Raw genomic sequence first — 21,717 nt, forward strand, 5'->3', positions numbered from 1 at the left:
GATTACTTGCTTGAACTGTTTGAATGGGGGAAAAATGTATTGAATATTTTTTTTTTAATAAAACACAATTCATTTGTCTCACCGCACATACTTATAAAATTGGACCCCAAAACAGATGATTAAAAATGAAGGTTACATGTATAGTAGGTTTGTCTGGATGTTTTAACTTGGAGAAAAGCATTTTAAATGTAAGATTATTAAGTTATTATTAAGTTATATCAATAATTAGAGTTATTTTCCTTCCAGTGGAACAAATTTAATTTACATCTTAAAATGTAACTGTCATTCCTCAAAGTAGTTCAGGATTAAATAAACCCTATTTGAACAAATAAATAAATAAATAAATAAACATTTGAATAAAGTCACAGTAATGCAACGCACACTTAAGTTATTTGCAATAAAGCACATATACTGTATTTCTAAGGCCAAAAACTTGCATAAAAATAGATCCAAAATCCGCATTACCGTTACTGTTGATTGACACCGCCAGAGACGGTAGATAGCTGTTGTAGTTTGCGCTGGTGTTCATGTAGAATTGCTGTTCCTTTTTCTAAACCTTATTTAGCTAGTTGAGGGACGCAAAACAAACAAAAAAAACAGCTCAAACTACAACCACAGTATACATAAAAATATACAATCATAATTAAACAAATGGGCTCCCGCAGTTAAATGGCACAGGAGGCAGGAGAGTGGAGTGTGTAGAACGACTGCTTTTAGTTCTAGGATGTCAGGAGCTTTGCGTGCAGGGCGCTGCTTGTTGTAACATTGTGAGAGCAAGATGGGTTATGAGGGTGGGAGGGAGGTGGGGGGGCGTTGGTGTTGGTTGGTGCAGTAACAGCCACATGGTGTGCACTGTACAAGTGAGAGGAACAACAATTAGACTCATTGCTGCAACCCGGAGATGCATGAACATGAGCAATAGGATTGCAGCTTAATGACTTCATGAGGAAAAAGGGCTCAAGATATCAGTAAGTGTAGTTTAGGTATTGGAACACACAAGACACACACTCTACAAGACCCCCCGTTGAGCGTTTGCCTTTTTTCAGTGGTAGGAGACATCATGGCTGCACCTGGCAGAGTGCTAGTGTGACAGATAACACTGCTGCACCGTGTCACCACGTGCACTGATTGTCTTATCTGCCCATTTATCACAGTTGAAATGGAGCCAGCCTTGCCTGAAACCTGCTTTCAGACATTGCTCGGCTGACTTGGGATGCTTGCTACGGCAGAGGAGTGCAGGCCTCCCCGAATGTGTTCAGGTAATAATGACAAATGCCACCGTGACATGCTAAGGTGCTGCCGCATTAGCCGACATGCAGCACATCGCGTCTTGTTTGTCATGCTGTCTCAGCAAGCCGACACCAAATTACCAGCCTCCTCCTCCTCATCCGGAAGAGTGTAAGTTCTTCCGGCTGCTTTAAATAGCCTCAAATAAAATCTCGCATGATGGCGAAAGCTGAAAAATGCATTAGTGTGCAAGACGTGGCGGGCTCCGTGAGGCTGTCCACATAAGCTGTTTGCACACAAACCAGCACTGATGTCTTCTGTCACAGCTCATTTTAGTAAACACGGACGCGGACGAGAGGAAGCGGAGTGACAGGTGCATGATTGAGGTACTTAAAAGCAGACACTCGGCTCATCTCCCAGGGTTGCTGTTGCTGCGGCTGTCTTTCTCCCTCTCCACATTATATGCTCACTTTCATCTCATAACGCACTTTTTTGGTGTGAGCTTTACAATGCAACCTAACTAGCGAATAGTTTCAAAAGAGTCTAATAATCACTTCCTTATCATTCATAGATGAATCTCCTTTGACAAGAAGTCTCCTCGTGGACTTTGCCACCTTTTTCAAGTTCTTTGCTTTATGAGCAGCTCCGCTTAGACGAGATGGGCAATAGATAAACATAAAATATGCATCCAGATCTTCTGCTTGGGCGAGTGGACTGAATCTGTATGAATGGCTAATGCGCCGCAGTGACGGCAAGCAACTAGATTGATCACTCATTACGATATCTGCTCCATTGGCCATTAACACCCACAAGGAGCCTAAGTGTGGGCCCCATCACACGCCAGGGTTAAATTGACAGTGAAGAAGGGAACTGTGTGTGCATGGAGGGGTAATGGCGGCTGCATGATCCACTCATGGCCAACTATAGGCGGCAGGAAAGGAAAAGATGGGCAGATAAACACAAGGCCTATACTACATGGTAATAGCGCCTCACCAGGAGAAAGTGTCCTCTGTGTTTATCCCTCTCAGTAACCACACTAAGACACAATGCAGCACTTCCAAAAGCAACTATTTACCCACAGGGCTGCATATGTCGAGTGAGAAGCTGCAGGTGTGTGCATAAAGACACTAGACCGGGTTCTATCATACAGTAAGTGTGTAGGCGGGATGGTAAATAATGACACCTGTGAATGCAGCTGAAGGAAGGGACACAAAGGACATCCAACATGTGGCGTTCTCGTTATGATGACTTACGAACCCCTTCTTTCTCTTTCTATGTTCTGGTTTCCACCTGTTCACTTTCTATACCACTTATCCTGGTCAGTTACAGAAACGGCTGGAGACAGACTGCCAATCAACCCCAGGACCTGAATGGGACACTGAGGCGGGATACAGTATATCTCCCGGCAGCTGCAGGACAGGTCAGCTATGTGAACTGCTACACAACCATAGGCGTTGGTTCATCCATAAAACCTGGTAGAGGACTGGAAGGTCGGAGTTCCAGACCTGATCTGGACATAAAAACAATAGACCCTTCCAGACTGAAGAATTTGGAGGCTGTTCCTGAAGACATTATATCACCTCCTGAGAAGCACTAAGGTGCACCGAAGCCCGCTAGTTGCTTTGGCTTGCTACATACTGTGTTTGCACAATCCCAGCAGACTAGACTAGACGGTGTGTGAAGCCATGCAATATATGCATGCATATACCATAGTAATCTATAGTAATATTGAATTATTGCAATTCAATGTTTTTGTTTCCTCCACAAACAAATGTCTGGACAGGATGTCTGCTTCATCTCCAGCCACTGACTTGATCAAGGTCCTGATCAGGATCTGGTCCTTGTGTGCTGCTAGATGGATGCGTTAAATGTCAAAGACAAGTCATTCTAACAAAAGTTATAACTCTCCGTCTACCAACTGACAGAAAAACACAGCTGAAGCTCCACCCCGTATCCCCCACAGTTAACCATGTTAACAAACAAATACCTGTCGTGATCAAAAATGCAGTATAATAATTCGTACAGGTAATATTACTGTACTGTATGGAACCAAACCAAGCTGTTTGGTGAAAACAGGGCTAAGATTTGCATGTGCCCCCCTAACAATCTTGCTGTATGAGATAGAGCAGCACTTGTGGACAAAGGAGCAAGTCAAGAGGCTCTCCACACCCAGCACTGTAGGGCTGCTTCAAACGAAACAAACCTTTAATAAACTTGGCCATGAGACCTGCATGTACACACACACACACACATACACATTTTTCTCACTCCCTCTTTGCATCTCTCATGTTTTGGCTCTATCACACACACACACACACACACACACACACACACACACACACACACACACTAAAGTGGATTTACTTCAATTATATACAGCTTATAGAACATGCCAATCACCCGACACTGTAGACTTCTGCATTCCTTCAGAAATTAACCACGCACCTCCAATGGTCTCTGAAACACAGCTATACGGATAGCGGAATGGGGGCACATACAGTATCACAATAAATCTGGAGCACCAACTGCATGTTAAAAAACAGTCCTACAAAGTGGCTCTAATTGTTTAATAAATACGACACATGCAGCCCGGGCAAACAGCTTGTTGAATCCACGATTAATTTCAATGAGATTAGGTGAGAACAGTTGTGATTCCATCACTTAAATCACACCAACGTTGTTCCACAGGACATTAATGAGCAAATTACAAGCTTAAATTTCTGTGTGCTATTTATCAGATTCTCATAAATATGTAAAGTCAGGATTATAGTCGAGTGAAACACCATTAATGGTACAACATGGAATTGGATTCAATTTGGGAGAACAATAAGCCTCTAAAGCAAAGCAAACAACAAGCAACTCTGCACGTTTTTACTTTTTTGCAACACTCCTTCCAAAAGAATGAGCAGCCAACGACAGATATTAAGAAGACAACCCAGTGTCACATGTCAAAGTTAAGGGAGAGTGTTTTATTGTTTTAAAGTGGCTAACCTCCTTTTACGCTTGTATATATATCTCAATTTTTAAATAAATGAGATTCACGTGTGTGACAATACTGAGCATTTTTTAAAGTCATTCTAACAGATTAAAAAATTGTTTTTTCGGCAATTCTATAATTTAAAAAATATATAATTTCCTGTAATTTTCATAAATCGAGGTATGAAAATAAAATAAAGAGAGAAAAAATATTTTTCTCTTCCCAAAAACGTTAACTAGTGTTTAATGGATTTAGAAATAATGACTCTATTTGTTTGTACAGTAGTGACGTTGTTTAAAAAATCATTATGAACAGTAGTTAACTTGACTTGAAGATATTACTATGAAAATGCCTGTACAGAAAGATTTATGAAGGCGACAGTTTGATCCCGGAAAGTGTATACAAATGATTTCTCAATCAGCGTGTCGGGACAGATTGTGTCCAACCTTAGAGGTTCCACTGTATAGAGCATTTAAGGCTTGCCATTCACGTCAGATTCCGCGCTAAAGCAACATTTATTTTGCCTATGAATTTCTGCGGTGCTGATGTTGACATGAAGCCTGTTTACTCCACTCAGCCCCACTCTGAAAAGAACTCACACAGGACACAGGGACCCCTATTCATCGCCTCCCAAATGGGATCGCATCCTCCACGGGAGAGGGTTGAGACACTCCCTGCCAAGGCGATGGGGAAGTCCCTGTGCTGATAATAACAGTCCACGGGGGGAACAACCTCTGTGGGCACCGGGCCAGACAACTTTCAATCAAACTGCTTCTCTCTTTTTTTTTTTTTTTACAGATTTGGTTGCCATGCCCCCTTCAACCAGCCGCTCATATCCATTCCGCTGTCTTTCTCTGATGCTTTCCTTCACAGTGTGCACACTCCAGCTCGGAGGCCCTCGCAGAGAACATAATGGCCATGATGTGCCGACAAGGACGGGTCAGGGCACAGATGAAGACAAACATCAAATACACAAGCGTGCTTGTGAAGCATCTCAGTGGGTCAACTTAATTGATATTAGCAACAACTACACATGCAGTAAGAGAGACAATTGCAAATATTCATTCCCTTTAGTGCATATTACAGCAATCATCAATCTGCCTTTTTAAACTAATTAGCAATTACCAATATGATGATGATAATAATAGTTTATGGCTGAGCAATGGCATGAAACAAATCACTGAGAGAGCGAGGTGCATTCCTCTCAAATTTTAATTTGCTACTTTCAGTTGCAAGCATTCATGCGTCCCTGCTTAGGAAAAAATATAAAATCGGCACTAATGACAAAAATCTCAAAGACACATCTCAGCTTGCATTGATGTGTTTACCTGTTGTCAAAACCATTGTGAAGTCCTAAAAACAGAATGCGACACATTTGTGTTCAATATTATGCCAGTTCTGCAAGTCTAGTGTGTGCTAGGAAATACAAAAAGTGGAAATCTAAGCAAGATTCAATATCTGAAATCAAGGTCAGAAGTATGGATGTCCGATATTGGCTTTTTTTTGCCGAAAACAGATATGCCGATATTGTCCAACTCTCAAATTCTGATTCCGATATCAACCGATATTGATATGTGTAACATCACATATCTTTTTCTTGAGTAAAATTGTTGTAAAGTAACAATACTCTTAAATGAGTACAGTTGTTTTGTTGGCAACTCCACCCATCTCTGATTAGATAATTCAATGTATTACACATTTTATATAAGGATACATTTGTGTTATTTTTGGAAAGATTTAATTGATTTTTAGTTAAAGGGGTATCGCTTAAAGTACTTAAATTCCCTGATTATTATTTCAATTGACAACTTTCATGTTCTTATTTTATTGTATTAAAACCTTTATATACTGTATATAAAGACTGTATATGGTTTTTCGGCATTTCTTTGTGCTCTATAGCTGATGTAATGTGAATTACTACTGTGTTGGATCAATAAAGTTCTTATCTTAGCCATCTGAGACGATCAAATACGTTGTTTTTGGTGCCTAACTGTTTCCCAAGGATACATAAAGATGGTGACAACAGTGGCGATGACAACAGGGCAGCTTACAATACCTGCAAAGGCGATAGTCTATTTCAAAGGGAAGAAATTCCACCTTATTGATCCTATCCTAGTTAAAACTATTGCATTTTCGATCCGCTCCAGAGTGCCTCTCGAACCAGCAACAGTGGCAACGTTAGCACATCCTGTGCTGTCAAGACCGCAGGTAACTAACACTGCCTCTCGTCATCACCATTTGCCTCATTGTAAAACCTGCAATTACTAACTGTTGACGTTAAATGGATGCCTTCTCATGCATTACATTTAGACGACTACAAGTATGACGAGAGACGAGAGTCTGACTGGCTCAGAGCCTGGCAGTACTTGCTTCAGTTCATGTCTACCGCCTGCTTCTCCTTTCACGGAGGCAGAGTATGAGTAAGTATGACCTGAGCCTCAGCTCATATATCCTTTTAAAAAGGAGAATTTTAATTTCTATTAGAAACACGTTGAACAAGCAATGTCGCTGGACATTCTTGTGTAATTGTCAAAGAAGAATTTATGCTGTATTTTCTTAATTTTTACAGAACAATATGTTTTCATTATTTTTTTTTATGTTTATTTTCAAAACAAATTGTTTGACCCCCCAGGCACCACCTTGAGGAGCCCTGGGGTGCCGGCCTCTTAAAGGAAAACTGCACTTTTTGGGGGAATTTTGCCCATCATCCACAATCCTTATGTGAGACATGACCACACCTTTTCTGTGCATTCTAAAGAGAGAAAAACAGCTACAATGTGGAATATAACAATGCACATAATGGGACACATCTATTTTGACTGTAAAGCCCTAAAAAAACCTTCAAAACGCTAACAATGTTCTATTTACATAACTGACCTGTATGTAAACCAATCTACAGCAACATTGTTTTTGTAGCAGCGAACACAAAGCACTATTTTTCTGACGTAGTGACACAGTGCCTTACGCCACTACTCCAAAACGATGTGATCTGTACTCACTGGGAAACAAGAACAAGCATATGAAAAAGCACAAATAGACAACCAAATTATCTGTAAGTATTAGTCCACATTCCATGTTTTGTTTGTCCACGGCTACATGGACAAGAACTATGTGCGCCACGTATCAGAATCCACATCAGGGTGACTTACTCGAGCTGGCCTCGGGCATAATTTCCAGTTGATTTTGAGTAGATGGAAAAAAGTTTGTACCACTGCAGGCTTTGTTAACGCTAACAATTCTTCGTTCATTGTGATGCAATCTCTTGGAGCAATGTCCTCCTCGTCATATGCACAAAGCCCTTCCGTCGATGGCAGCACGGCAATCACTCAGGGCAGCAGAAACACTCGATTTCTATCGGCATGGCTTGGCGAGCTCCACAGCTTTCTATGCCGCTATTGTTGACAGAAGAAGCGTCAGTATTACATGTTATCATGAATGTATCTGTTACTGCATGGTCACAGCATCTATAACAAAATGATAAAACATTGTTGGAGGATTTTTAGCTTTGTAATCGAAATAGGTGTGCCCCATTACGTGCAATGTTAACTCCCTCATGCTAGCTGTTTTTCTCTCTTGTAAAGCACAGAAAAGAGAAAGAAATGGGTGTTCATAAGGATTGTGGATGACGGGCAAAACTCCAAAAAAAAGTGCAGTTTTCTTTTAAGGCCTCACTGTTGGGTTTGTAAGGTCATGCTACTCCTAAACCAAACAAAGTTGATGCTTGGGCTGTTTCAAACAAAACAAAAATGTAATAAACTTGGAGACCTGCATGTACACACACCAAAGTGGATTTACTTCAATTATACTGTACACAGCTCATACATGCCAATCACCCGACACTGTAGACTTCTGCATTCCTTCAGAAATTAACCACGCACCTCCAATGGTCTCTGAAACACAGCTATACGGATAGTGGAATGGGGGCACATACAGTATCACAATAAATCTGGAGCACCAACTGCATGTTAAAAAAATGTCCTATGAAATGGCTCTAACTTTTTAAAATAAATATGACACATGCAGCCCGGGCAAACAGCTTGTTGAATCCACGATTAATTTCAACAAGATCAGGCGACAACAGTTGAGATTCCATCAGTTAACTCACACCAGCGTTGTTCCACAGGAACGTCTTCTCCCTTCAGAGTAGAGCTGTCCTATCTAGTCCTTAGCATTAACTGGCGAAACCTACTCAGGCTAAATCTGTGAAAAATGTGGTTATGTGTGTAAAAGAAGATTGGAACTAGTATGGAAGCTTGAGGGACACCAGAACGGGTTAAACCTACTGAACAAATGATTAATTAATAATTCAGCTATAATTCATTTAGAATATCAAAACAGTGCCTATTGAGCATAATGTTTTGTTTTGTTTTTAGAAAATTGTTGTTTTGCGTTCTTATACTGCTCTGTTTTCATGGCCTTGTATGGAGTAGTAGTTATGAATCTACCTAGATATGTAAAGAGCACTAAAATCAATAGTTCCAAGAACGGCTCGGCCCGCTGTGTGATTTCATTGTTTTTCATTACCTGGATTGTAAAGACAAAGGACACTTCATATGCATGTGTTCTAGCTAAGCATGTCAGCTACAATTATGCAAATGACTGTGATGCCTCCGCACATTATTAGCTGATATTAGTCTGAGAGAAAGACCGCCCACTTGTCTTTATGGCACGGACTTTACATTTACCAGTCACCGCATATAAATGCATGCGTGTCTTAACCAGCTGTATGTATAGCAGGTATTTGCGTGTCTAAGGGTGGTATGGTATAAAAAGAAACCCCAAGACTCATAAAATATAAAACAGCCCATCTTGCAGATTTTACGATTGGAAACATTGTCACACACACAAACACACTCCGCATGCAGCCAGCCGCGAACTGGAATTGTCAACAATTTATTTTTGTAGAGCTTTTTAAATTGCATTTCAATGGCATAGAATAGAATAAAATAGAAGTTTATTGTCACTGTTACAGGAGCAATAAAAAGAATTTTGGCATTGCTTCATAACCAGCAGCATTGAAGACAAAACATCACAAACACACAACCATCCAGAAGTTGGGGACATGTCCACAATTCCATACAAATAATAGTCTACAGTGTTTTTGGTATTGCAATTATTGATTGGATATAATATAGATAAATATAGATAAATGGCAGCAGTGTTGTATCGTTTGTTTGCTCTACCGTCATATATACTGTATAGTATGCTAAGGTAGTTAAATAGATAGCCCAAAGCCAGCTGGGATAGGCTCCAGCATACCCCCGTCGACCCTAGTGACAACAAGCGGCATAGAAAATAAATGAATGAATGAGTTAAGTAGATAACTAGATTTGCATAACTAATTAATTATTAATCAATTAATGAATAATTGGATGAACAGATTGGCAGTACAGCAATCCCTCAGTTATCGCGGGTTAATTGCCGGGTGATAAGTGAATTTCCGTGAAGTAGGATTCCTTATTTATAAATGGAATATTTTCTTAGTTAAAGCATAGAAAACCTGTTTACAAGCTTATAAATATGTTTTTTTTACATTATTGGAGCCCTCTAGACATGAATTAACACCCTTATAGTCACGTTTACACTCGTATTACCCAAAATAAGACATATTCAGAGTAAATAAGCCATTCAAGACATAAATAAGACTTGTGTGTGTTACGATAAATGTGTTCCCTGGTGGAACTGAGTGACAGGCGAGCAAGAAGTGATGCTCAGAGTTGAGTTTCAGCTTTGCGTAGACAACAGCCGCAACAGTAGCCTGTGTTTTCATTAGGGATGATTGCGCCTGTTGTGAGATAATTCAAACCTGCAATACAGACATGTTGTTCCATCGATCAAGTCTGGCGATTGTGTGTCTCACAGTAACATTACAGTATCATAGACATACAATCAAACCTAATGACCAGTGTAGAATACTGTGTACATATCAACATCATTTTTTTACAGTGTTTAATAGAATAAAAGTACACCCTTGATTGCCTGAGAACATTTAAGTTATTATCGACTATTTATATTTAAAAAAATCATAGATTAGTTTCAGTTATTACAGTTGTCATCAACTAAAATGTTGGCTATTTTTAGTTTACTCAGTTAATTTCTTTCAAATGCCATAAAGTGGAGTTAATTCCCTTAATTTTCAATTTACTAGTAATAATAATATCCTCCTGCCCTCTCCACAAGTTCACAAGCCGTCTCACCGTGGTCAAGCTGACATCCCCAAGAATGCATCTTATCAGTCGTTCCAAAGTTTCAGGCACCAGCGCAATGAAGGCAGCATTCTCTCTTCCACAATAGACTCCCATAACTTACCCAATAATGACCAAGTCTCTCTAATCTGGTAGTGCCCCCAACCCTATTACATCTCCCCCTGCTCTTTCTATTCAAGTTTGCCAATTTGACAAAGTGAAACAGCAACAAAAACACAAACAAAGACCTCTTCGGAGCTCAGACACGCACAGCAAAAAAAAAAAAAACCTTCTAATTAGTTTTTAAAGTAATTGCTCGAAATGATTAGTTGAGTTGGGCCACTTTGCCCCTGTTACTTGTGAATTGGAAATATAATTGCAGCGGACAGTAATTGGCTAGCCGCAGACTGTTGGTTATTGTAGTCTTTTGTGACAGAATGCATCATTACCAAAGCTTGGGTGCGGTTAAGCTTTTTGAACTAGGGTGACCAAAGAGGAACACAAACAAACATGCACGCGATGCTCTGCTTACCCATGCCAGTTCTCCATCACCAGCTGGGCATGGTCCAAGGTTCCAAGTTGTTTTGCATCCTTATATTCTTTGCTCATTTCCACCCATTTGTTGACCCGGAGCTCTTCACCTGAGAGGCACATGGACAAGAGAAGTAGACTCTATTAGCTTTTTATGACAAAACTAGAATGGCTCTTAGTAGAGCTTAATGTTACCAATAATGACGATAAATAATGCAGTTGATTATGTTCTGGTTCATGGAAAATGACAACAGATGAAAATGCGGGTGATGTCGTTTCTGCTTCTGCGTACTGAGGACAAGTCAATGGGTTCTTCTTTGGCCACCCCAATGTTCCATAAAGTTGCTATTGCTAGAGCCAATTCACCAGAAAAAGTGACTAGGCAGACAGGACCATACCATTTTAAACGTGAGAACGGGGGAGAACTGCCAAAGTTGAAACAGATCCTCATGAAAATCCAATCAACTTGCAGGTTAATGGAAATTGTCTGTGGAGTTCTTGCATAATAAACAGCATAAAAAAGAAAAGCTGTTCCCACCAGGTAGAATGGTTCACTTCAGCACAATCCGCGTGGTTTGGCTTTTCAGTTGTTGTTCACTGATCAGTTCACAGAATTTACATAGCTGACACAGTCATCGCCATCCCGATGCACAACCCTCTGTGGAAACACAAGCTTGATCAGGATTTGCCACTCCAAATCTCACAGTGACAAATGCAACTGAACTGTACTGCTTGGTGACAGCGATGAAAGATGAAAACATACATACAGTACTTGGGTGGCGGTGTTCTGTGCCATGCGCTTTCATGGTTATGAACGTGCTCCCATAAAAATCATTAAAAACTCGCACGAGAACTAGTTAGAGCACGTGCAGGGGATGAATATGCGCTGCGCGCCTCATTCACAGTAACACGCAGTAAGAATAACATTGCTTATTAGTTTACTTTTGACGTAAGGAGGGCTTTTCTTTTCTTGTGTAAGAGAAAAAGAAAGTGAAAGCGAAGTGGAATTAGACATTGTAAGATGCTCACAGGAGAAAACATTGGCTGCATGGCCGTTCCAAGCTGCTCAAACGTAAGGAGCTGTTGTCTCTTTTTTAAAGTTGTTTAGTTGAGTTTAGTTTTAGACTGTTTGTATTTAATCTTTCTATTACTGTATTTTATATGTCCTCCATTTGTTCTGTGTATAGTGTGAGTGACTAGATGTTACTAGGTATTGGTATTAGGTAGGGATGCGCCGATCGATTGGCCACCGATCAATATCGTCCGATTTCCTTGAAAAAAAACACATGATCGGCGCATGCTGATAAACGCCTTTCAAAGTCGATCACAACGTGTGTCACTTCCACTATCCCAGCAGTGACAGCTGGCAGTAGCGTGCAGTGATACCAGCGGATTGATTGTGAGGTCTGACTTTTTCATGGGAAACGGTTTTGTGATGCAAATGTATTACTCCTTTGAGTGCATATTGTTTTGAGAAGCAAAAGCCTTTACTGTATTTAAGTGACCCCCACCAACTAGCCGGAACTACTTTCCGCAACACCAAAAACTGACCAGGACTCAGCTCACAGGACGAAGTGAGGTGTAAGTCACGGTTGATGCACTGCACTGCTGTTGGCATGTCATACAAGGTCATGTCAAAAACTCGGAACTATCCCCTTAGGTAAAAGCGGAAAAATGTAGGTTTTGCTCCATCATGGTTCACCTTTTGCGGCCTCGTTGCAAACAGCTTGCCTTGCAGTGTGACTGAACTCTGTACGTTTGCACGTTTTCTCCACGACAAAACCTACAATGTCGCCGAAACGTCCTGCACCCAAAAGGCAGAGGAAGCCAACCATCGCACAAAAGGAAGGTAGAAGTTACGTGCCTGTTGGGCTCCATTACAGAATAAATGAATCTTCAGTTGGAGGACGACGACGAAAATAGGACGACAGCAACAATATGTTTTAACAAGGATACCAAAATGCTTCAGCGGAGCGGCGCTAGGACAAAGACGCACGGTCAGAGGAGTGAAACACGCATGAGTCACTTAATAATTTATTGTGTTCAACCTCGTAGGTTAATCATTAAAATTCAAATGAAGGTTTGAACTGAGTGTTTAAACAGGAGCGAAATGTGAGAAAATGTAAAGTCTTAAAACATGCCTAATAATGGTTGGCTACTTCACGGATTTCATTTATTGCGGGTTATTTTGGGAACCTACCCCCGGCGCTAAACGAGGGAACACTGTATATATTGTGATTCATTGTGACATTTGTGATATGAACACATTCATATAACACATCAGCACACGTGGACTTTTTTTTCTTTTTTTTACTGTGTGTGCGCTTTATTTCTTTATGGCCTGACTCGCTCAGTGTCTGTTTATGTTTGTTGTGCAGTTTCCTTTGCTAAATTGTCTGGAAGCCGAACAGGCCTCATCAGTAAACCAGGCAGAAAGGACTCGGTATCCCGCTACAGGATCCAGGACATGCCAGGGGGACCACACGCACACACACACACACACACACACACACACACACACCCACACACACACACAGTAGTACCTTATTCCTCCTGACTCACACTTACCAAAAAACTAATTGGCTGACCCGAGTAGAGAACAACAGACATACACATTACTATTATCACAGCCTTGTTTTTAAAAATACAGCATACAAAGATGCTGTAATAATAATCAGCAAAGAGGGAAGGCTCATCACAAGAAATGTTTATCTGCCTATCCTTCCACTCTACTCGCTATTATGCAAATGGAGATATAGGTCAGGCCTGTCGTACTGAGGCCTCAGTCATCCTCTGCATCACTCTTTGCCTGAGGACACAGGTCCCATGCCTTTCCATTACGACCCTCAATGAGTCTTTACAGCAAAGCCCCCCGACTCTAAGCATACATATAATTCCATCAACCCACACCATTAGTGGGAAGAAGCACTAGTGTTTCACTGCCTTTGGCAAGAAAAACACTAAAAATAGGCCAGTATTAATGCAAACGATAACAAGCTAGCTTCATATAAAAAGGTCAAATTCATGCACTTAAAAAATCAATTTTCATGTTTTTCTTGCACCCTTACATTATCCATGTATATTAATACTGTATATACAAAAATGTACGCACTTTTAAGATACATTTTCATGTTTTTCTTGCATCCCTGCATTATCTCATTCATATGAACATACAAAACGTATGGACATTTACCATTTTTTTTGCTCAGTCACTAATATGCCATATAAATAAAACAATAATAAAATTTTATTTAAAGTACTTTGAAGAACTAAAGCTTAAAAATGCATCATTCTAGCACTTTTGAGAACAGTATTCAATCTTTCCAGCAAGCTACAGCTTTAGTAAATTACACCTTTACGTGAATTAATGCAAATGAACTTACTGCCAAGGGAGAGCAGCAACAGTGATGTTTATGTTTTATCTTAAAGATACAGTACATACATGAATAGGCAGAAATACATTTATACATGTTCCTTCTTTTCATCTTTTTTCTACATCTGACAAGTGTATTATTCACTCTGCGGTTAGTTGCATGAAAATAGTTATAATTTGGTGGTTATAAATGAATCATATAGTTTCGGACCTGAGGTAGCATTGTGCTTAGCACGTCTGCCTCACAGACAGGAAGTTCTGGGTTCGGATCTCGGTTCGGACCTCTCTGTGTGGAGTTCGCATGATCTCCCACTGTGACTGCGTAGGTCTATAGCTTCCTCCCACAGTCCAAAAAATTGCATTAGGTTAATTGGAGACTCTAAATCAGGGGTGTCCAAACTACAGCCTGCGACCCGCCATCCATTTTTAACTAACCCATATCAAAGTCTCAAAATATAATTGACTATGGCCCGCACATAATATGTACTTATCTGTTTTGTACTTATTAATTTAAACACTAGGTGAAGCTACTGTCTTGAACAAGGACAGCTGCTCAGGTTAACCATAAATGGCGAAACCAAAGAGAGTAGGAAGAAGCAGAGCTTATTCAATCCTACCCCCTTTTTGTTTCACATCAATTACCAATTACCAAGTACACTTCACATCAACTGCTAATATCTTTGCTCATTCTTGTTTTTAAAACAAACGAGCAATGTGGTTAGTTCGGAGCAAATTTTTGTCCCACGGTGAAGCCACTAGTGCAGAGGTGTCAAACTCGTGCCATGGAGGGCCGAGACACTGCAGGTTTTCTTTCCAGCCAGTCACTAAAGCAGGTGATTTTAATGATCAACATCTTCAGTTTGAGGGAAGGAGCTCATCAATTAAATCACCTGCTGAAGAAACTGGTTGGAGAGAAAACCTGCAGCGTCTCGGCCCTCCAGGGCACGAGTTTGACACGTGTGCACTAGTGGATATCATGTTCATGGGGTACGTACTAACTTTTTCAAGTGTCACTTAACAACTTTACTCACTTGTTGTCGTTATGCTAATTAAGTCTTGTCCTCAAAACACTTTGTGTGTGGATGTTTAACGAACATAACACATACAGTAGTGTGTCCAGCCTTATGATGGTGACAGGGGTCTCCTATCTCGACAGCTGATTTTGTGTAGCTCAGAAAGGGTCAAAGAATATTTGCTTCAACTCTTAATAGTTCTTTATTATAACTGTTGAATTCAGACTTTATGCTTTTATATAATGACAAATGACCAGAAAATACAGTAGTATAAAGACAAAGGCCACACTGTTGGAGGGGATATTTGCTTGGTAAATAAAGTAGTGTACAGTTGAAATGTTGCCAGTCAGAAGTAAAACACAAATAGTTGACAGCTCTAATAGGCATGGAAGTTGGAAACCCCTGCAACCTGGACACTGAGTTTATTCTGTTTTAAGTTAAGCAGGACAGATTTCTATTTAATAAAGATATTTATTTGTATTATTTTATTCTGCTCATTTTGCTATCTTCAGCTAAAAAATAACTCTTGAACAGTTTATTTCCCATGTATTCGTATTACTCCAAAACATGCATCAAATTACATTTTGATTTGTGTAAAAAAAAAAAAAAATCATAATAAAAATCATTTGACACAAATAAAGACAAAAAATGACAATCTGCCCAAACATTTATTTTTTAATAATTACCTATTTGCTGGGTGCCCTTGAAATTGTCTGACAGCACCCCTGGCAAATAGTAAAATAGTAAAAATGTACAGTTAATCCAAGTGATCGGTATCGGCTGATCTCACTCATGGATGATCAGTATCGGAACCGGCAACATAAAACCCTGATCGGAGCATCCCGAGGGCCTACCTCAGATGTGCCTGGCCAAAGACAGCTGGGATAGGCTCTAGCTCATCCGTGGCCCTCATAATGAGAAGCTGTAGAAAATGAATGAATGTGAAACCCTGAAAATGCAATAGTGCAACTGTAATGACAGATATAGACAGTCAGACAAATAAAACTTTCAGTGATTTGTTGAAATTTTGCCTTTAAAACAGACTTTGTAATGATTTCTTTTACCGTGCGCTCTTTGATTAGTGGGCTGTGACTATTGACAGCATGGTGTGTGTGTGTGTGTGTGTGTGATCATCACAGCAAATTGACAGCAGAGAGCTCAATAGGCCTCCAAAACCATCTGTCTAGTATGGATCAGGATGGGGAGAGAAGTACTCACCTCAAACCGCAGGTGCTATAGCGGAGCAGATTTGGAGGAGGTGTAACTGGCCCAACTGATGCTGTTCAGTCATCTTCACACACCGTCTAAGAGCCTGGACTGTCTGTTTTTTCTGTCTCCCATACTCTCTCGCTTTCTCTCAGAAAAGCAAGCGTGATCAAACAGCAACTGTGATGTCTTAATTAAGAAGTACTATCAGGCTTGATTAAAAGGAGAGAATGATCAGAAGGATGTGTAAATGAAAGGAGCAAGTCCCCCAACGGTGGAGCGTGTGGGGGTGCAACAGAAAAAGGACGTAAACAGATGAGTGCATCAAGGAAAGGAGGTGCAGAGACAGCGGGGGGAGAGTTTAAAGGGGAATTGGTTTTATCCTTCAGTAGGAGTTGCATGCAAATATTTAGCCACCAAAAGTTTCCCAAGTGCAGTGTGTACTGCACGTGGTTGGTTTGTCTTAATACAAAAATTCAACCGATACATTCCATCAGTCTACTGCAGCAACTCCATTTTAAGTTCTTTTTGGACAAACAAAAACACAGCATTCTCTTTTATTGCACATCTGCACTTCTGAAGAACTTGTATTCTGTGTTTTCCACTCCAATTGTGCAGTCTGGTCTCTACTTTTGCAACAGCTTACCAAACTTCAGGTAATGTAATAGAACATCTGCAGGGGGCTGCACACTAATGAGCACGACAGTTTACATTTGGTGACTTGCTCAAGAGAACCTCGGTAGTGCTCGGATCGATGCAAAGTAGCTGTCTATGCGAACTAGCTGTCTAGTATCCAGTCCCAACTATACAATTAACCCTCCAGGATTGTGCGGTGTTGCCTTCACATCAATTCACCCAAATTCAACCAATCCCTGCACATTTTGGCCAATCATCGTCATTTTTGCTAATTGTGGTTTGTCCCTGATCAGTGCTCAAACATGCTTGTCAAATGCCGAACCACTAAAATGTGTTTCTATATTGCCCAACTGCATCTTTACTTCCTTGTTCACATTGGCAGTCCAGGGTTTCCCCTAGGATTTTTTGAAGCTGTGGTGGTGGGCTGCATGGGTGGACTGCCACCGCTGTGCCATGTCGATGCCTCTGTGCCTTTTTTTTGTTATTATGACAATTTTTTTTATGACATTTATTTAACTTTTTTCAACAACCAGCAGAACATGAACCAAGAACATTGCAAAAGTGTTCATTTAATGGCAAAGCACTCAGGAGGGTGGGTTGAATGAGACTACCACCGGTGCTCATCACCTTAAGCAAGACAAATTTTCCATTGTAAACAATATACACGAACAGCCTACTGTTCAACAATGCACTCTGACTGTACTGATGTATTATATTGACTCAGTTTTCTGTTGTTCCAAAGCCTGTGTGGTTTTAGCACGTTGCATATTTGGTGCCCACTCAGCATCATGAAGACAAACTGCGCATCTCATTTGTATTTCAGTCCTTTGATGACATAAGCATCTTCACTCTTACTTCAGCTATTAAACAGAGGATTCATCCAAGCAGGGCTCCCTCTATAGGCCAGCATTTTTAAGGGGACACTCCAAGATTACTCGTGTCAGCATTTCAGCCCAACACTGGCACCGTGTTGACACGCAGCAGATGAATATTAAACCTTGACAAACAAAGATGTGCTTGAAGCAAAAGCCCACATAAAGATTTTTCTTCTTCAGCTGCACACACATACTCTCTCACAATCTTGAGCATCCCTCCCAGCAGGCACAATCACACTCAGGCAGATAATTCAGTGTCACACGGAGCCTTGTCGCTGACCCTCTGGCCCCCCTCCAGACAGAGGAAGCAGCTGGACAGGGACCCACGGCTGCCTGGAACACACTTCCCTTAGGGAGCTTGGGAGGAAGAAGAAGAGTCCCTCTCTGCCTCGGAGAATGACCAGCTGAGCTTCCAACAGCTCACTATGTGAATGTACTCTTATGCCCTGTGTCCAAGAAGAGCACAGAGCCTTTAAGAAATGACAGCAGCAGCACAGCAGCGCTTTTTGCAGGAGTCAGCAGCGTGATGAAAGCATTATGATACCACAACCTGCGGGGTTGTTTTGTCACTGCTCAAACTCTTTCAGTCGCTCCTGCAAGTTTAAACACAATTCGTGGATTAAAATCCCTACATTAGTGTTAAAAAACTTGAAATAAGGCAAGGATGTTACATTTTTTTATTGTCTTACATGCACTGACTGGAAACTACTATTGGAAAACATGCCATAGAACATAAAAATGATCTTAGAAAGTTCTTTGACAATAACAAAACAAAACTGCTGCAGTATTTTTTAAATAGTAATTTAGTCAGTGAGCCTCAGAGGTTTTTGTATTGTTCATATTCAGTTGTGTGGTCCTCACTAAGTGCTTATTAATATTGTATGCTTGAATGGCAAATGTGAACATATTTCCAATTGCCCTGGTAGCCTAAGAAATAATTAGACAACAAGGGGTCTTTTGTTTAGCTACACCATTCAGAAAAGGTAAACATGAAATTAATAGCTCATCTTGTAGGATAATAGCATCTAGAAACGTGAGGGAAAAGGTGGTTTAGATTAATTTTGAAAGCTGACTCATACAAAAAAAAAGTACAATTTAGTAGAGTATAGAAACATTAGAAACAAGGATTTATTTTTTCTTTTTGTCTATGTAGTTTCACGAATTCATGTCCTTACCTGTTAAGATTACGAGTCAGTCCGAGTATCCATCGCAGGTCAAATTAAATGAATTACTTAGCACACGATATGTTTTCATTTATGTAGAAATACTTTATTTAAAAATGAGAGAACCCCAGGTAAATTAATGAGCACCCATCAAGTAAAGCATCAGTCTGAATCATAACCATTCTGATCTTCAATGATCCGTCTGGTTGGACTTTCACTGAGGGTCCCAAAATTATGCAGGGGCCAGAGCTGTTTTAGGGCACACGGAAGAAAAAAATCCAAAATCACGCAAACATTGTAGGCCTAACTTATAAGCATCACAACTCCAATTTCCTAGACACATCGGCTAATGTGGCACTTAATGACGTGTTAAGAATTTAAACACAATCTTGGTATTTCATCAGCTGTCGCAGTAGGCCCTCCAGTGGAGTGCCGCTGCCCAATCAGATGGACAGAAGGTTGGCTGACCCGTTTCCGGGGTCGTGGTTGCTATGACATTCCGTGACATGACAACACAGCAGAATGGAAAGCTAGACAATATGTTGTTCAGGCTTTGGTCAATCAAACACACTTGCTTTGAACTTCCAACTGACTCATGTCTTTGAATGGAGTTTACAATGGCCATTGTGACTTTAAAAACGAAATAAAGTTAAATTATACTGAAAAATAGTAGATGGCTTGACCAACACCTGTGATAATATGACTAAAATGTCTTAAAAATGATATAATACTATTCAAGTAAGTCAATGTGTCACTTAAACATACATGATCCTGTGTTACCTTCAAGCAAACACGGCCTCTGATGAGGGCATAGGGAACTGGGCCATAGCTCCTTGAGTCAGTCGAGTTCGTAAGGTTATCGCCTTCAAGCCATACGTGGCCTTTTGGCACCTATGCAAGACATAAAGAGGACAACACGTATTAATTGTATACTTTCTTGCATATCCCAAAAGAAGGTCAAGTGCTGAGACAATGTGTGATTAGATTGGTGGGTGTTTTTGTTTTTTTTTTTAACCATGCACCCCCCTCACCCCACACACATTTCACAACTCATCCCGCCCTCCTCATCTTAACGTCAACCTGCATGTCCCTCTTTAACCCCATACGGTCTTAGAAGAAGGGTCATGGGTAACGGGCAGGGTCGCAGTGGGATTTAGGAAAACTTCAAACGGGGTCATTAGTCTTTTGGCTGAGATCTGCGCCCCTCAAAGCAGGAGAGTGGCCTGAGATAGCTGGACGGAGAGAGAGCCAGAGAGCAAAGGAGAGAAAGAGGGGGAGAGAGAGAGAGAAAGAGCGCTAAGCTGCGGCTAGCAGCAGCGTCCAAGGGTCTCCACCGCGGTCCGACCTGCCAGTGGGGTGGTCATCCAAGCAGGCTCTAATTCACAATGACACCAATTATGATTAATCTCATCACTTTAGGAGAGTAGGCTTGTCAAGGCCCTAATTAAGTGTGCTGTCCCCCCTATATGTGCAGACAGGATCAACAACACATTATATTGTCATAATGGGCATCACAATCCGCAAGTCTATTTTTGTGTTGGCTAACTTTTTAACAGAAAAAGTCCTCTGGAATAATAGCAATAGAGATATCGGACACTGTCCACGCTGCGGCGACACGAATTCCTTACTCCACCGGCACCACTCAGCTCTCCAATTGTCCATCCAGCGGAGGGGACGATCCCGTTTTGTTTCATCTTCCATAATTGAGACAGATGATGTGACATAATCATGAGCTACTGACATGTTGACCTAACACAGGGTAAACAACTCGGTGAATAACGACGACACGAATGAATATCATTAAAGGAGTCATCTGAGAACCATATGTCAGCATGCTGGATTCCCACCATTACACCTCATTAACATGGTAACATATGCCGGCTCCCAAGCAAAGGCAGAAGACGCACTGCCGTTCGTCATCCAACTATAGGCAGAACCTTCTTTCCACTCAATTCTCAGTTAGAGAACAGATTCCTCCAGTTCAATCCATTTCTTAAGAGAGTGGAAACCTCAACTGCATTGACAGAGACGACTATCGTAATTATGGTATGTAAACTTAAAGAAATTACAGATCAATTACAGAATTTGATCGACTGAAGCAAGACGAACCACAATAGAACACATTTTTGGAGAGCTAAGCACACAATTTCAGAGGCAGGATAAAGCATATCGTCTGTGGCCAATGTAGAGATAAAAAGTATACTGCTCTGCACTGTCATTGCTTGCATTGGCATTGTAGTGTTACTAAATATCGTGCCCGCCAATGACAATTTCAGCAAACCTAAAAAAAAAAAATAAAAAAAAAAACAATGGGGGAGACCACTGAAGCAAACTGGAGACTGTCGAGTAAAATACTCTAGCGCCCACAGTTAAGGCAGCAACAGGTTAAGCTTATGTAGCATGAGTGTTTATTTTTGTCATTTCTATTCAGATTTCCAACAAATGTTACAAAGCTGCTCGGTTTTAGCAATTAAAACTGCTGAAAATTGTTGGGGGTGTTCACAATGCTAGCTGTCCCCCATTGTTCTACT

At 40.7% G+C, this 21,717-nt stretch overlaps 1 protein-coding gene across 8 annotated transcripts in view; it reads right to left on the reverse strand.

Annotated features, from left to right (window-relative positions):
- The window catches only part of immp1l (inner mitochondrial membrane peptidase subunit 1), a 98,105-nt gene that overhangs the window by 50,469 nt on the left and 25,919 nt on the right, over nucleotides 1-21,717 (reverse strand). For 4 of the 8 annotated variants that reach the window (XR_008569743.1, XR_008569744.1, XR_008569745.1 and 1 more), the window contains exons 5-8: nucleotides 19,967-20,077; nucleotides 16,525-18,469; nucleotides 16,161-16,228; nucleotides 10,922-11,030 (exon numbers count right to left, since the gene is read on the reverse strand). Coding sequence is in view for 4 of the 8 variants with exons in the window: in XM_054769885.1 (XP_054625860.1) it covers nucleotides 18,281-18,469; nucleotides 19,967-20,077 (300 nt within the window). In the remaining 4 variants the exon portion in view is untranslated. Of the gene's footprint in view, nucleotides 1-10,921; nucleotides 11,031-15,940; nucleotides 18,470-18,576; nucleotides 18,617-18,644; nucleotides 19,436-19,966; nucleotides 20,078-21,717 lie in introns of those variants that run through there. The other 4 variants (XM_054769885.1, XM_054769887.1, XM_054769888.1 and 1 more) reach the window with 4 other exon arrangements.

The sequence above is a fragment of the Dunckerocampus dactyliophorus genome, chromosome 3 (assembly GCF_027744805.1).
Source record: "Dunckerocampus dactyliophorus isolate RoL2022-P2 chromosome 3, RoL_Ddac_1.1, whole genome shotgun sequence".
Taxonomy (NCBI): Eukaryota; Metazoa; Chordata; class Actinopteri; order Syngnathiformes; family Syngnathidae; genus Dunckerocampus; species Dunckerocampus dactyliophorus.